General features: G+C 39.6%; 1 protein-coding gene across 4 annotated transcripts in view; it reads left to right on the top strand.

Annotated features, from left to right (window-relative positions):
- The window catches only part of EBF1 (EBF transcription factor 1), a 284,901-nt gene that overhangs the window by 182,194 nt on the left and 87,755 nt on the right, over positions 1 to 14,952 (top strand). For 3 of the 4 annotated variants that reach the window (XM_076349712.1, XM_076349714.1, XM_076349711.1), the window contains exon 8: positions 4,630 to 4,771. In XM_076349712.1, coding sequence (XP_076205827.1) covers positions 4,630 to 4,771 — 142 coding nt within the window. The remainder of the gene's footprint in view (positions 1 to 4,629; positions 4,772 to 14,952) is intronic. The other variant, XM_076349713.1, reaches the window with a different exon arrangement.

The following is a 14,952-nucleotide window of genomic DNA, read 5'->3' as shown; positions in this document are numbered from 1 at the left end:
AAACCCCAAACATTCATTTATTATGAAAACCTTGAAAGTCACTTAGAAATTGCCATGCTGTTTGATTCTGTTACCACAACCTCTTCCTCAGCCTAGGCTGCTAGTTTGCCTCCATGGGACGCTGCCACTCATGTTTGAATTGAAGCCACTTGTGTCTTATTGCAAATTTGCATAAGAGACAGAGATGATGCCTCATGAATCCCAGATAATGGAATTTGGACATGCAAGGCTCCATCCCCAGAGAAGGGAGAAAAAAAAAAAAAGGCTGAAAAATAGCAGTGAGAGCTGTGGCCCAATTCAACAAGATAATTAAGTGCCCGGCCTGTCCTCAAGCATGTGAGCAAAATTACTGAATGTATTGTACTTATGTGCTTTAAGTTAGGCACATTTTAAGTGTCTTGTTAAATCGAGAGAGATTTTTAGTTACTAGAATAAAGTCAACACATTGTAGGAAGAGGTCACTAAGTGGTGATGAATATAATAAAGATGTTGCTCAAGCCGTTTCTGCATAGCTTTCAAAGAGCAGCAAACGTGGGAGTTACAGGTTTAACACTAATGACATACTTCAAACCTGGAAATCATCTTAATCAGATTTTCTCTGCCTTTGCAATTGGATGTTGGGGACATCGCAAAAATAGCAGATCCCTCACCATACATCGGAGAAAATTAAAAGCACAAGAAACATGCTATGTCTTAATCAGTTAGCAAAGCTTAATGGGCTGTGGTTAAAAATGAGGAGTCCTGCAATGCTTAATTTTGATATATTAGGTGAGGTACTACAACAAATAAACAGGCCGAGTGCTAAACGTGGATAAATAGCTTGATCTCCAGGCTCCTGGTCTCTGAATATTTTTTTTTTAAACTAAGATCCAAAGTATTCACAAACTGAACTATTTAATGGCAGGCAGAATAATTCACAGAGCCATGATACGTTAATGCAGTTGATAGTGCCAACTTCATTGAAGAAAGTTGTAAACTGATGTGTTTCTTTCATACCTCTGTCTCCCCTGGTGTTGATACAGGATTTAAATTCAAAATCTATGAAGGGCTAAAGCTCAAAATCATTTTCCATGTTTGCCTGTCCCAAATTAAAACTGTGTTTTGTTGACAAAATTTGGAAAGGTTTGAGATTTGGCAGGCCTGGTTGTCCCTGTGCTTACATTAATGTGTCAGCACCTCATTAATCATTTATTAAACTGTAGTGTGCCTTTCCCTCTGTTATGGTCTGTGTTTTAGGATGCCTCAGTGCCCATTCCACATATACTTTGGCTCTCCCCTCCCCCTAATTTTATGATTTCTCCACAAATTATTTTTAGCATGTGCTTTAACTTGAACATATCCCAGTCGTTTCAAAATCAAAATGAGGAGGGTGTAGTATTTTTTTAGATTAAAAAATATGAGTAGAACTGTAAGTATATAAGTGCTCTGTAGCAATCCAAGTATGTAACTGTGGCACACAATATTCAAGGTGTATTTTTTTTCCTGTTAATAATTAAGGGCATTAATATTTCGTTAGTGCAGTGTATGTTCAGTATTCCTGTATTAATGAGATTTTACATTTAAAGAATTAAGCAGTAAGCGTGTGCTACTTCTTACAGGTGCACTATGAATAATCATTTTTTTTCAGACAGATACATAAAGTAACCACTTTTTTTTCTGCATTTCCTGAGACTGGAAACAGTTTCTCTTGGGGATTCCTTTTATAGTTTCTTCTGCTAACGACACCGAAGAACCACACCAATGTGGTCTCTTTGTAGTAAATCAAACTCTCTGTTCAGGAGGTAGGTAGGAAGACACTGTTAAGTAATTCAAAATATGTTGCATCAACTGTTTCGGAAGCCTGAGGAGGGAAAATTAAATGTAGATTTACTCACATAAAACTGACCTCACTAGGATTGTTTCCTTGAGTTCTTCCCTAGAAAGGTGCATGTATAAAGACAGCTACTTCTATGTAAGTTTTTCACAGGTTTGAGACCTAACTTGCTATTATGACTCTTGACCCGTTATTTTTCTGGAATCCTGTTTCTAGAAATGTTCAAAAGTTTGGGTTTCAGCAGAGGATTGATTAGGTTCAGTGGGAAATCTGTGTGTACCTATATGGTTTTAGGATTGGGGAAAATATTTTATGTTGTAGTCATTGTTATTAATTGTAATACTGTTAATTTTCATATGCATCTAAGCAGGCCCATAGAAGAAGATAATGAGCTGGCATAAATCATGGAGCTGTGACAGGCAATGCCAGCTAAGGATTTGGCTCAAAATCCCAGTTGCAAAGAATTTACAATGGTTGCAAGTGCACAAATAAGATTGCAAACCCTAAGCCACTTACTATAAGATCATATTTTATTGAAAATATCATAAACTTTATTCTGTCCCTCAGGAATGCAATGGATAAATTACTTTTGAAATCCCTTTTGGAATTTTATATATAGGGCTTGGGCTTTTTTCCCCCTTAGTTTGATTTCAGAAAAACTTACCTACAGTGTTTGGTGCTTTCTTTTTCCCAAATTTCCATCTGTAAGAGCTCTTGAATCATTTATTCTGTATTTTAATATCTTTCACTTAAAACACGCACAGAATTCTATTGCCTGGAATGCCATTCTGAGGGACGGTTTTAGGATCCTTTAGATGTAAACTATTCTCTTTTGTATTCCTCTTTTTAAAGACAAAGACTTCGGGATTACCTATGGGCAATTTGGCAGCGTTGCTTACTTTATATTTTTGAGCATTTTAATCGGTGGTCAGAAATAGTTGGAAAATTTTTTCTTTAACTTTTTTTTTTAGATCCAATTCAAGTGATGAAATTCAATTGTTGTAAGCGATCCTTTAAGTGTCCCCATTTGACCAACTTTGAGAGGCAGCAGCTTCCTGAGAGAGTTGAAGCAATGTTTGCCAATCCTTGTAAAGCATTTCACCTCTTCAGAGGCTAAAGCCTCTCAAAACCAAGAACAATTAAAGCGAGAGCCTTTCAGGGCGACTGGGGAATTCAGCAAAATAAATCAGAAATCCTCTGCCATGGCTCTGGAGGCTTGCCTCATTATAAGAGCAGATCTATTAGCCCCCTTGCCATTGTCTTTCATTTCTCAAGTGAGGTGATTCTAATTAAATTAATCTGCATGTCAATCTATCGGTGATCAATCAAAAGGGCTGAGGTCCCCCTTTGCGGCAGTGTGCTTGCGGCTGACAGGGGCTGATAATGGAGGAAGAAATAAACTGTCGAGCAAAGTTAATTAGTCAACATAATAGGTGGATTAAACAGGAGCTGCTGATTGCTGTTTCACATGTCGAAGCATGAGGTGGGAGCTGAAACTGCAATTAACAGACAATTATTATATTTGGTTGTAAGAGGTCGCATGAATAAACATATCTCTGTGGGTTTCAGTTTTTAATCCCTTTCCCTGTTTAATGTAAGGAGAAGTGTAGGTCATTTCTTCTTATTGTTTTAGTCGAAGTTCTCAAAGGCGGCGTGTGCTCCTGGTAAACCAGCAGCCAGCTGAAGGCCAAATCTTTGGCTGGGGTAAAACCCTGGGAATGCCATACTTTGTTGGGAAGAGGCTGTGGGAGGGGGTGGCTGAATGAAAGCCAGGGAGGCTATGAGGTCGCTTGGTCTGAGTGGGGTGGGAGGAGAACCGGTGTGATGAGCTCCCAGCTCTGCCAGGGACTTGCCCTGTACATCCCCCCCTTTCTTCCACGATGGTTCATGGCTCGGGTGCCCTCAGCCTGAACAGGGATTTCCTATAGGATGGTGCCTGCTGAGCCTGAAGGTTGAGAGGTCCCTCTGGACACCTCTGAGCAGTTGGGTCTTCTAATCTGGACCCAACACTTACCCATTTGCCCCTGCTGGGTTGGCTTCTTTCCTGCCGCGGGCTGCTCTGGGGAGCAGAAGTGTCGGATCCCGCCTCCAGGGCAGTGCTTCTCTGTCTCCCTCCCCTCGCCTCAAACCAAATCCCAGGTGTTGACATTGAGATAAGTTGAGAAATACAAATAATTCTAATGCTGGATGAATAGGGTTGTGTTCTCCAGATCAAGACCCCACTGTCAAGCATGTGTGTGTACACAAACATACCTATACATACTCCCTGAGATAGAGCTCGGGAAAAATTTGGGCAAGTTCAACAACCAGTGGTGACTGTATTGAGGGGAGAGCAGTAGAAAGGGTGGGGGGAGGCATGCAACAACTCTCATTGCAACTTCACAAAATACACTTTTGTTTTCTTTTATTCTGAATGGATTCTCATTTGCAATGTCAACAGCTCTATCTACTTCAGCATGGAAACTGAAGGATAATTTAGGGTGAAACACAGCTGCCCTTGTATATAGGGGAAAAAATACTTAATAAAGATCTTCTTGTTAAAATGATGGTTAACAGTGTGCCGTCTGCCATGCAGCTACAAACTCTGCAATTTAACTTAAAACTTCATCAAAAGCTTGTGATGCCAAAGACCCACTCATCAATAGCGTCTCTTGTTAGATTTGTACAGCATAAGCACCAGTTATTATGCGAAATAGCTATGCAATTTTCTACAGCTCCAGCTGTTATTTATTTAACTGAGTTTATTACACTCTGTGCTTCTTAAAAAACATACATATATATCCAAATTTTCCTCCATTTTGCTCTTGTGCTTGCAGGTTGTGGTATCTACAACAGTCAATGTTGATGGCCATGTGTTGGCAGTGTCAGACAACATGTTTGTACACAACAATTCCAAGCACGGGCGGAGAGCTCGAAGACTCGATCCCTCGGAAGGTACGCCTTCTTATCTGGAACATGGTAGGCATATCATTTTCATTGGTTGGCATTGCTACTTTAAATGTGGATTTATTTGGTTTGTGTCTCTGGCTACTGGTTTCAGATTGTCCTGTAACAGTTTATACCTTTGGGACCGATATTTTAGAGACTGGCCTCCAGACTAAAGGGGGAATTTTTCAAGTAGGTCAGCACTAAATGTAGTGAAATGACAAACCAGCAGGCAAACATGGTGCAGAGTCTGTCCTGTGTATCAGTGAAGTGTGGTGATTTTTTTTTTTTTGGTTGCATATATTCAGCACCCAAAATTGGAGTCTGATCTTTTCCAAATTGCCTTGATTTTTGACTGTGCATCTAAAGGATGTTGCATATTTTCTGAGGTGCTCAGCACCCAAATTTTGGATTGGATTTCTCCTATCTATAGAGTGCTGAGCTCTCTAGGAGATTCAGCTGTTCCTTTGAATTGCCCTAAATGAAAGCAGAGCCCTTTTGGAAATCCATCTGCTTACTCAAGCCATGGACGAATGTTCTCTTCTGGCTCCAGCTGTGCCAGCTGAGGAAGTTGCTCTTCCCTGCATGCCACAGCTGCTTGTCTCTCCTCCCTGCTGCAGGCTATTATCCACCATGGACATGCCAGCTAAGATGGTTGTCTGATTGCTCCCTAGTCTCCTTCAGTCCAAAGAAGTTCATTTGAGTTAAACTGTTTAAATTATAACTCTGCCAATCTAGCTTATTTTGCTGAAATGATTGAAGGAGAAATGGTGCAAAGCAATTTGTCTGGCTTTTCTGAAAGGACAGTAAACCCCAGCAAGGGTGGGATGGGAGCACGTGGCTGGAAGCAGCCTGGAGGACAGTAATCTTTTCCGTAAGATCAGCTGGTCCTGGAAGAGAACATCTGCTGGTGACTGTAGGTGCTTAAAATGGGAGTTGTTGAGTGCAAATGTACTTTGAAAAATCTGGATTTGATTAATGTTTTGTTTTGATCTTTGTCCTCAAAGTTGATGACTACTACTGAAAAACAAAACAAAAACAGAGGGCATTTCACTCCCCTCTCCCTGTTCCAGCTTGGTAGAATAGCTCTTTGTCATCAAAGCTGTTTGTAATCCTAAATTCAATAGGTGCTTGCTCCCTCTAAGAGATGTGTACTCTCAGCTTCCATTGAAGTAGTTGAGTGTAGAAGGCACCAGTCCTTTATGCTGGTTTGTTTCACAAATATTTGTCAAGGATCTGATGAATAATTAAATAGATTTTTCCAAAGAGTTTGAAGAAACCAGATAAAATTTTCTCTGGGAAAGCGAATGCCGCTCAGAAGAATGTTAACTAGATATGTTAAAAGAAATTATTAATACTGAAAAATGGGCAAATGTGTGGGTTTCTACTACTCAGTGGATTCCTGTGGAAATAGCTTTCTATTCTGTTTATGCTTTCAGTCACCAGTCCGGCAAGCACTTACGCATCTATTTAAGACTATGCACACATATGGTCCTGTTGGGATCAATGAGGCTTCTTGTGTCAGTAATGTTGAGGGTATTGATAAGTGTTTGCAGAATTGGGTCTGTAGTTCACACTTACTAACCTAAAATTCTTAGCTCAGCAGCATTTCTCATTATATAAACATAACTTACATCTGTATTTATTTAGGTCTAACTTTTTATGTAGGCTATGAGCCATTTTCAGCCATAATTCATGTTATAGACTTTTTTTTCATCCTGCCAACAACCTAATTTAATAAACAAACTACTGTCATAATTTTTGCTGAATTTTTGTAAGGAATGTATGAACTCTGCCTTTAGTAATTAGCAGAAGGCAGAACGTTACAAAAGGAAACTTCTCTCTGTTCAACCTTGTAATCTTTCCATTAAGTCTAGTCTTTCAAAAAGACACTCCTATTTTTTACTTCTATTCCTACTAAAGTATATGCCATCTTTTCCTCTCCCCCCGCCCCCCGCAGTCTTCTCAGTGCCTGCTTTTGGTCAAGGCAATACTTACTTTCTCATACATAAATGTTCTTATTCACATGCATGGTGTAATAGCATCTCATTTTACGACAGCTATCGTTCCCACTCCTACTACCTGAGGGATTCTGTTAGCAAAAGGAAACAAAAAAAGATAATGCTATGCTTACATATCTACACAGACCCTAATTACTGTGCTAACATTAAAAGTCAACATCTGCAAAATATCTCCATGTGTACGTTTTGTGGGAAAGGTGGTTTTTCTAATCTGCTTTCTCAGGCACCTCTCAAGCAACCTCATAAAGCAACCGCTAGTAAATTCTTACTTTTGAATAGCAACCTCCACACTACAAAATTGCACTCTTCCCAAAGGGTTGGTGGAGCCTTTCTTTTTAACCTAGATCTTTCAATCCAGCTCTCCAGGAATTCTATGCACATTTGAGTCCAAGAGACAGGAAGAAAAAATCATTAAAAAAAAAAAAAATCCAGTAACTGTTTTAATGTTGATATTAGATGTCTAAAACACTTAGCTGAATGAAAAAAAAAAAGCCTCAACTGGGCTTAATGCTATTGAATTTTGGGCAACCACCACGAACCTTAGACCTGTTGGAACAGATGATAGTTTCCTCCACTGAAATTAATTTTTATCTTTAGTTTGAGTCCCAAAGTATACTATTTTTCTTCAGTTTTTGGAATTTTTATCTTGGATAATATCTTCAAGTGTAAGTAGCAGAGACAATTTGTTTGCCTTTCCTCTTTCCAGCTTTTCTGCCTCCCTTGGAGCAGGGGGCAGATTGACCTGAACAGTATCTGTAAAAGGTGAAATGGGAAGCTAACGTAGTCATGGCTAGTTTGTCTCTGGTTTATTGCTCTGGTGAGCAACTTCTGATCATAGGTTTTTAAATGCTGGGATCTAAGTATAATATGCCCTTGACCAAATGTATTCCTGTATACTTTTCTAGATGTTTAACTCTTTAACACAAATATCTGATTGCAATAGAGAGGAATGCCTGACTGTGTGAGGACCCGGGAAAGGGGAGAGGGGATGTAGCAAGAAGGTGTGCTGGTTGCCTAGTTTAGTTAGACAATATCCAGCTTATTTTTCCTTACAAAGTTGTGTTGGGACATGCTGCTCTTAAACATGGAGTTGTGGTTTATGTGACACCTAAAAGAGACTTTGGGTGCCAAAAAGCTGAAAAGAAAGCTTTACCTCCCGATCCACTCAGGAGCTTGGTGTCTCCACATTTGGGTTTTACCATCTCATTAGCAGGTAAGCCTGGATTATTTTTGGGACATCCAACACATCTCTGTATCTTGCTCGTCAGATAGTAAAATGAAAGTTCCTTTTCGTAGCTTGTCTCTCTGGATATAACTAGGAACCTAGACCATGGCTTCGTATCCACACACTGTCCTCCTTGAAACCAGCGGGTTAAGAAGCTCATATTTCAAATAAATATATCTATCTTTCAAAAGTAATAGCTGGCAGAGGCCAATTATTTCATACATCTCTGTGTGGTATAAATAGGGTAAGCCACAGTAATCTGTGGTTTTCGATAATTATCACTTTTTCATTCACAAATAGTTGGATCCTCACTTGTTTTATATTTATGGTAAACCAGAAAGCCGGTGTGGTTGACCTTTCTAAATTGTACATATATAGTAAGATGTATAGTGAAGAGCCAATAGGCCCCAACCAGTAGAATATATTTCAGCTTGTAGTTCATCCCAGGGTGTCAATTTTAAAAGCAAAATCTTTCCAATGCAATTTAAGTGACTAGCTTATGAAAGGGGGGAATTCTGACAGGGTTTGCAACAACGCTTTTCAAGTTTACCAGCATGAAGTCCACCGCTGCAGATGTCTGCAAAGTTTCCAGTTAAAACTCTCATATCACTGCAAAGTAAAAATTCTTTTTTCCCCCAAATCTTTGAATGGCTTTACAAGAATGTGAAGCCAATTGTAGCATCAGTTTCTCTATTATTTTTCCTTGCTGGCAGAATGCAATGCCCTCGAAAAATGATAGTCCCTGAGACTCTGTCAGTTTGCATGCTCTAACACTTTATTATCTAATGATCTAATATGCAACAAGGCAAAGAGGGGGTGCTTATCACCCTGACAGGATGCCTAAGAGAAGTGACTAAATTACTTTATGTACCATTAGTGCTAGCTGCCACGGTGAACTCACTGTGAGCATTTATGCAAATATTCCTGAATACATTCAAGTGGCCTTGTCAGGAAGACGACTGACAAGCAGCTTAAATGCTTGGGTTTTTAAAGGGACAGTTTTCTTTCTTTTTCTTTTCCTTCCTCCTCCTCCTCATCCATAGGAGAGCGCTAAAGAATTAGGTGATGGTGAGGTTTCCTGGCGATTTGGTTCTGAGTCAGCTCAACAGCAGCAAAAGATGAAAGATTCAGGGTAGAAATAGGGACAAATTGTAAGACATGATGTCAGAATTTGCAGATAGAAGCAGAGACAACCATGATTTCTAAAGCAATGTCCTGCCATTATTTTAATATGTAATATACATAAATCTGTGTGTCTGTGTATATATCTAAGGTAGGTCATTATATAGCAAAACCATTATTAGTGTCTGCCTTATACTGGAAATGATAGTGCATGGCAGGATTGCTTGATGACTCTAGTGTGGTACCTGAGACCATCAAGCTTTTACAGTGTTGTTTTAGTTCATGATAGTAATGAGTGATTCAGACCGTTTGCTGTCTGCAGGTGCAGAACCTCCTACAGTAAATGAAGAGTAGTAGTTGCCGTGCCTCAGCTGGGTACATCAGGTAGATCCTCTCATCAGCAGTGGGCCATTTAAAGAGCTTTTCTTGCCAGTCCTGCCCATCCTGGGCAATCTGAGAGCCCACAGTCACCACAGTAGGCACATTCACAGATTTTCCACTAAATCTTCATATTTGAAAACAAAAATGATTGCTAGTCTGTGCCTTAGTTGATTAGATATTTTCTATTTAGGTTAATAAAAAAGGAAAGTTTTTCCCAACCTTATAAACTATTTTGAGAGGATAATCTTTAAAATAAAGTTTTGAGGCTGACTGCCTTTAAGTATCGTTGTTATCTAGTCTGACTGTAACAGAATTGTTGAGAATGGTCATGGCATACCTTGAATTTAGCTGCATGTGCTGGGCACACCAGTTGATGATTCCTGAAAGATGCCCAGAAATCTTAGTGACCTGGTTCTTGTGCTGTAAGTGGCTTTGCCACGACATTAACCACTACATTTTTGGCAGTGTGGAGAGTCATGAAGAGGATGCCCCTATCGGCTCCATTTTAACCATTTCAACCCTGAATCCCTTGGTATTGCATGTGTCCATGCTAGTTGACAAAATTGTTAATACAAGACAGAATACTGACTGAAGCGAAAAATATTAGCAAGTTGAGAAAGGTTAATCTTCAAAACTTGATACATTTTACCCTTAGATGGTATAAGTTCAGATTCTTAGTCAAAGTTAGGGACTACTGCATTCACAAACTGACCAGGTTTAAACAAAGAAATTTTAATGTTTGACTTGTTTCATCTTATGCGTGGAAGCACCTGTTATATCTTAGTGCTTCACTTAAGAATGTTTTCATGATTATGTGAAAAATATAAACACACAAGCCTTTTCTACACCATATCATTCCATATAGAGAAATGGAGTGGGCTTGATTTATTATTTAGAAGGGATATATTGATAAAAAATATTAGGATTCTACCACTCTACTTGAGGGGATCTTGTATGTTATTCTGAGTTAAGTCTGCTTTCTAATTTATTTTCTATGAGGGAAGAACACCTAGGGTTGTTGGACATCTCTATGCATACACAAGGGAAAAAATGTGACTTTCAGAACATTGCACAACATGGATAGTAATAACAGTAAGTGAGCCCTGATATACTGAAGGATTGCAAAACTTCAAGCTGGAAATCATTTTCTTTACTTTTGCCAAGTTGTCTTTTTCATATCGGTTCCTTCATAAATGCAGTGACTCATAAATTCAGGCAATTTTTTACATAATGGCTTGTTATGTGTTCTTGGAGCTTGACCTCACCAAGCATATAATATTAACCTCTTCGCTGCCCTGTGGACTTACTGTATGTTTCCAATATAAGTGAGCACACCAGGGCTGGATTAGTCCAGTATGTGTACTCAGCTGGAGCTACAGCATTTGTCCCTCTGAAGAGACAAAACATGGCCAGAAAGTTAAGGTGCTTCACTTGAGAGAATTTGTAGATAAAGACTCCAATATGATCTCAACAAGATTTTAACTCTGGGGACCATTGAAGTAAGTTGCCAAAACTGTGGCAGGTTCTCTGCAGGTTGCAAATGTTAAGTTGGGATGTGGTATCTTCCTAAAAAGTATACAGCTGTTCGGGGAGACGTTAATGGTTTGAGTAATTCCTCACCCAGGAATTGCTGAGTGAGGTTCTCTGGTGGGCGCTATGCAGGATGTCAGGCTGTGTGACCGAAATGGTCTCTTCAGGAGTAAAATCTTGGGATCCATCAGGTTAGCAAAACACAGCAGAGCTCAGATTTGTACAGCTCCAATTTAGGTAACCAAAACTGTGTTAACTAAATTATGCCCCACTGAATTATGCTGTTGTCTTTTTTTAACCTTCACCAGAGCAGAGCAGAGTAGCTGTCTGCAGGCCCAGGCCCCTGCTTCCTCTTTGGATATTACTGAGCATTTCACAAGAACAGGGTGGGTGGGTTGGTGGAGCTGCCCTTCTCACAGCCAGTCACGTCAAACAGAAAGCAGAAAATCTTCTGTTTCTATTTGTCTAGGTCATAAATCAGCCATTAAGGAGAGGTACTCAAAAGCTTAGAATATCTGGCTGCAGCAATTTTGATTATTCAAAATTTATTTTTAGTCTGAGGCTAAATGAAAACAAGATTTAAACAATTTTCTTGGAGGTGGATTTTTAATGGTTGATTCAGGCGAGGAGATTCCAGAATTTCAGTTCTGCCAGTAGGCTGCAAGTATTTCATGAAGTTGGAGGTTTGAGTTTGTGATTTTTTTCATTATTTAAGCATTATTTCATAACATATATGTACTAACACTTCTGCTGCCATGTCGCGGGAGACTTAAGAGATACCATTTTAAGTACTCTAGTCTTTAATAAAAAGGATTGCTGTGACATAATGCCCATGGAAATACCTCCTGAAAAGTCAAGTTTGGGTACTCCAATTACCACAGTTAGAAAGGATTCCTGCTTGACAGTCACTTATCAGCGATCTAGTGTCACATCTAATTGAAAAAGGAAAAAATGCTACAATGGAAGCGAGAGACACCTTCATTTTAAAAGGATAAGGTGTGGCAGTTTTTACCCATGAGCAGCTGCCCTTTATGTTTTTCAAATAAATGAAAAATAAAACAGCCCTTCCCCCAGAATATCTAAACGATGTCAAGCTGTGATATGTTGTTACCCTCTATTGTTACGAGGATGTCATGAATTCATGGAGAAATAGTAACTGGATGAAGATAGAGCGCATTTTGTGAATTTCCCAGAGGAGCTTTCAAAACTGTGCTCCCAAAATTGCAAAAAGAAGAAAACATGGGGAAAACTGTCATTAAAATTTGATACAGATTTGTGTGGGAAAACCTGTTTTGTTACAGCAAACAGATAAGGGAGAAAAGTTCAGATGGAAATTCTCCAACCACCATGAGAGTTGACTCTTATTTGGAGAGTTAGACCAACCACTTTCTGAAGGTTTGAGGTTTCTCTCCAGACCTCAGAGGAACTGGAGTACAGTTATGCAAGTAGAAAAACCTTAGCTACTCTGGCAGAAACTTCACAGCTACCGGTACAGGAGAACATTCAGTAGCACTCAAATAGGTAATGAATATTCGTAGATAATGAGCATTCATTACATTTCAGTTTGTTTTGCTGGCCACCATGTCACTAATACAATGGCATCATAGGGGAGAAGAATGACATTAGGATTAGAGAAATGTTTGAGAGATACTGCACCGTATGGCAGTGAAGTTTTGCCAGACGTTGTTTTTCCAGCCTTCCAAAATGTGCACACCAACATGACAAAACATTATATTTTGTAATATGACTAATATTATTTCTGAACAAATTCCTCTAACTTAGCTTTTTTATTATAGGATGCCTTTATTGTTGTTATGTTGGGAAAAGATGTTTTTTCACTCCAGTCCCCTGCTGATTTGGGCAGAGTACAAAGGAAAAGGATTTTGTGAATTGTGGTTTGTAAATGAAGGCCAAGAACTAGTGATTTTTTGAGAATTCATCTGGATGTCGTAAAAGGTCATGATTATCCAAGAACGGTGTTCACAGCAGTTTGCGGGTATCTGGACACTTCCAAATGTTTCTTGTTAGGCACCCCAGTATTTAAATACCCCAAAGCAATCGGTGGTTATGAAAGATCTCTGTTCCCATGGAACTTATGTCCAAAGCTGTGAATCAGCTGAGTGCTAATGATCCCAGGATTAAGGTTTTGTTTAGATGAAAATTTTCACCAAAGTGTCATTTAGAATATTCTGATTAGAAAACTTCACAAATAATGAACTCAGTATTTTTTGCATCTCAGGCTGCACAACTTCTCATTGAACTGAGAGAAGAGCAGTGTGAGCATTCAAGTCTCTCTCTTACTGTCTATTGCGGGGTGCCTGCCAAGTGTTTCCCCAGCAAAATGAGTATTTGACAAAGCTCCTCCACATCCGAGGAAATGAGTTAATAGCATAAACCTGGAAACTGATGCAGAAAATGGAACCCACCAGGGTGGGATGTTTGGAGTGGTTATTCTAATCTGGGTTGCTATCTGAAAATTATTAATGTTAGTAGTAAAGAATAAAAATAAACTAATAATAATTAATATTGGAATGGAGACAGGCTTTGTGTTTGGCCCAAATCCAGAATACAAGATTTTCAGGAGTGCATGGCATTGCAAAAAGTGTGCTTTCATTAAAGCTAGTAGTACAACTTCATAAAATGTTTTTTAAAATCTTAGCCCAAACTGTTTGCTGAGCATAACCAGAAAGCTTTGTATGTCACAATTAGTCCTTTCTGCTTCCCACCTTCATTCCATGAATTCATAGTTCTCTTTGTGACAAAACAAATCTTTAGCGTGAAAGTGACTGTAATATAAGCAGCACTGGTTTATGACCTCATTGAGCAAAGCAAATAGGGTTAGGAAGTTTATTAAAAAGATCAAGAATAAAGTTTTCTGAAAAGCTTGTCTGAAATTTAGCGGTTTAAATTTATTTCTCAAAAGTAATTCAAACATTTAGATCTGCAAGTTAAGGTACAGCGGCCGCTGTGAGATGCTTAACAAGATACTGTTCTTCATGAAGTGGATGTTTAGGACTTTCTGAACTTCTGGTCCATTTTTGTGAGTCAAGTGGTGACCCAAAAGTGTAGGTACCCCAAAGCAATCTTTTTGGAAATTCTTGGACCCAAAGCCAAACTCTCAAAGCACCAAGGTGCCTAAAGCTACAGGGAGGTGTTTAGTGGAATTTTTAAAGCTCTGGCTACAGAATTTCTATGCCTGTCTGTCAGGTACTTTGAAAATTCCATTAGGTGCTTACTGGAAACACTGGACAGCTGGGTGCTTCCAAAAATCTGGTCCCAAATGCTGCAGGAACCTGTGTGCTTTTTACTGTACTACTGCTGAAGTGTCTGTTAGCAATGGGAGTATAAGGAAATTCAAAATTAATTCTGTTTGGTTAATACCATGTCATGGTTTTGTAGCAACTGTCTCAGAGGTTCTGTATCTGTCCCGTGAAAAAGCAAAGTGCGTTTCCTGCAGAGGTCCCTTTTGGGTTGTGAAATGGCAGCAGACGTGCTAGATCTCCCCTGCTGTTGGAGACTGAACAGACAGCTTGCGTTGCTGTTCGCTGAAAACCCAGGCTTGCATATGGAATTCATAGGTTTGGTGTTACCTGATCCATGCTGAGAGGGAAGGCCAGCACTCGGAGGTAAATTGCAGGCCTGACCGCAATGCTGCTCATCTTTCCAGCTGCAGCTTTACTTTGTGGGTTGGGGTTTGAGGTCACAGTGCTTTGCCGCAGTGCGTTCAGGTGAGAGCATCGCTCAACTTCCTGGGCTCTTTGAAGAGATGAAGAGAGGGGAAAAAAATATTCCTGACCAGATTTGTCTCTCTGAGGCACTGAAAGGTAAAGCAACTCTGATTAGGAGCCCTTTGGAGAAAATTATCCCCTTCCTGGGATTGTGACCTTGAAGGCGACGGCGAGTGCTGCCTCCTCATTCAGCCCTGAGTCTGAGCA

This window comes from Aptenodytes patagonicus, chromosome 12, assembly GCF_965638725.1.
Source record: "Aptenodytes patagonicus chromosome 12, bAptPat1.pri.cur, whole genome shotgun sequence".
Classification (NCBI taxonomy): Eukaryota; Metazoa; Chordata; class Aves; order Sphenisciformes; family Spheniscidae; genus Aptenodytes; species Aptenodytes patagonicus.
This window is presented reverse-complemented; position numbering and strand designations above follow the sequence as displayed.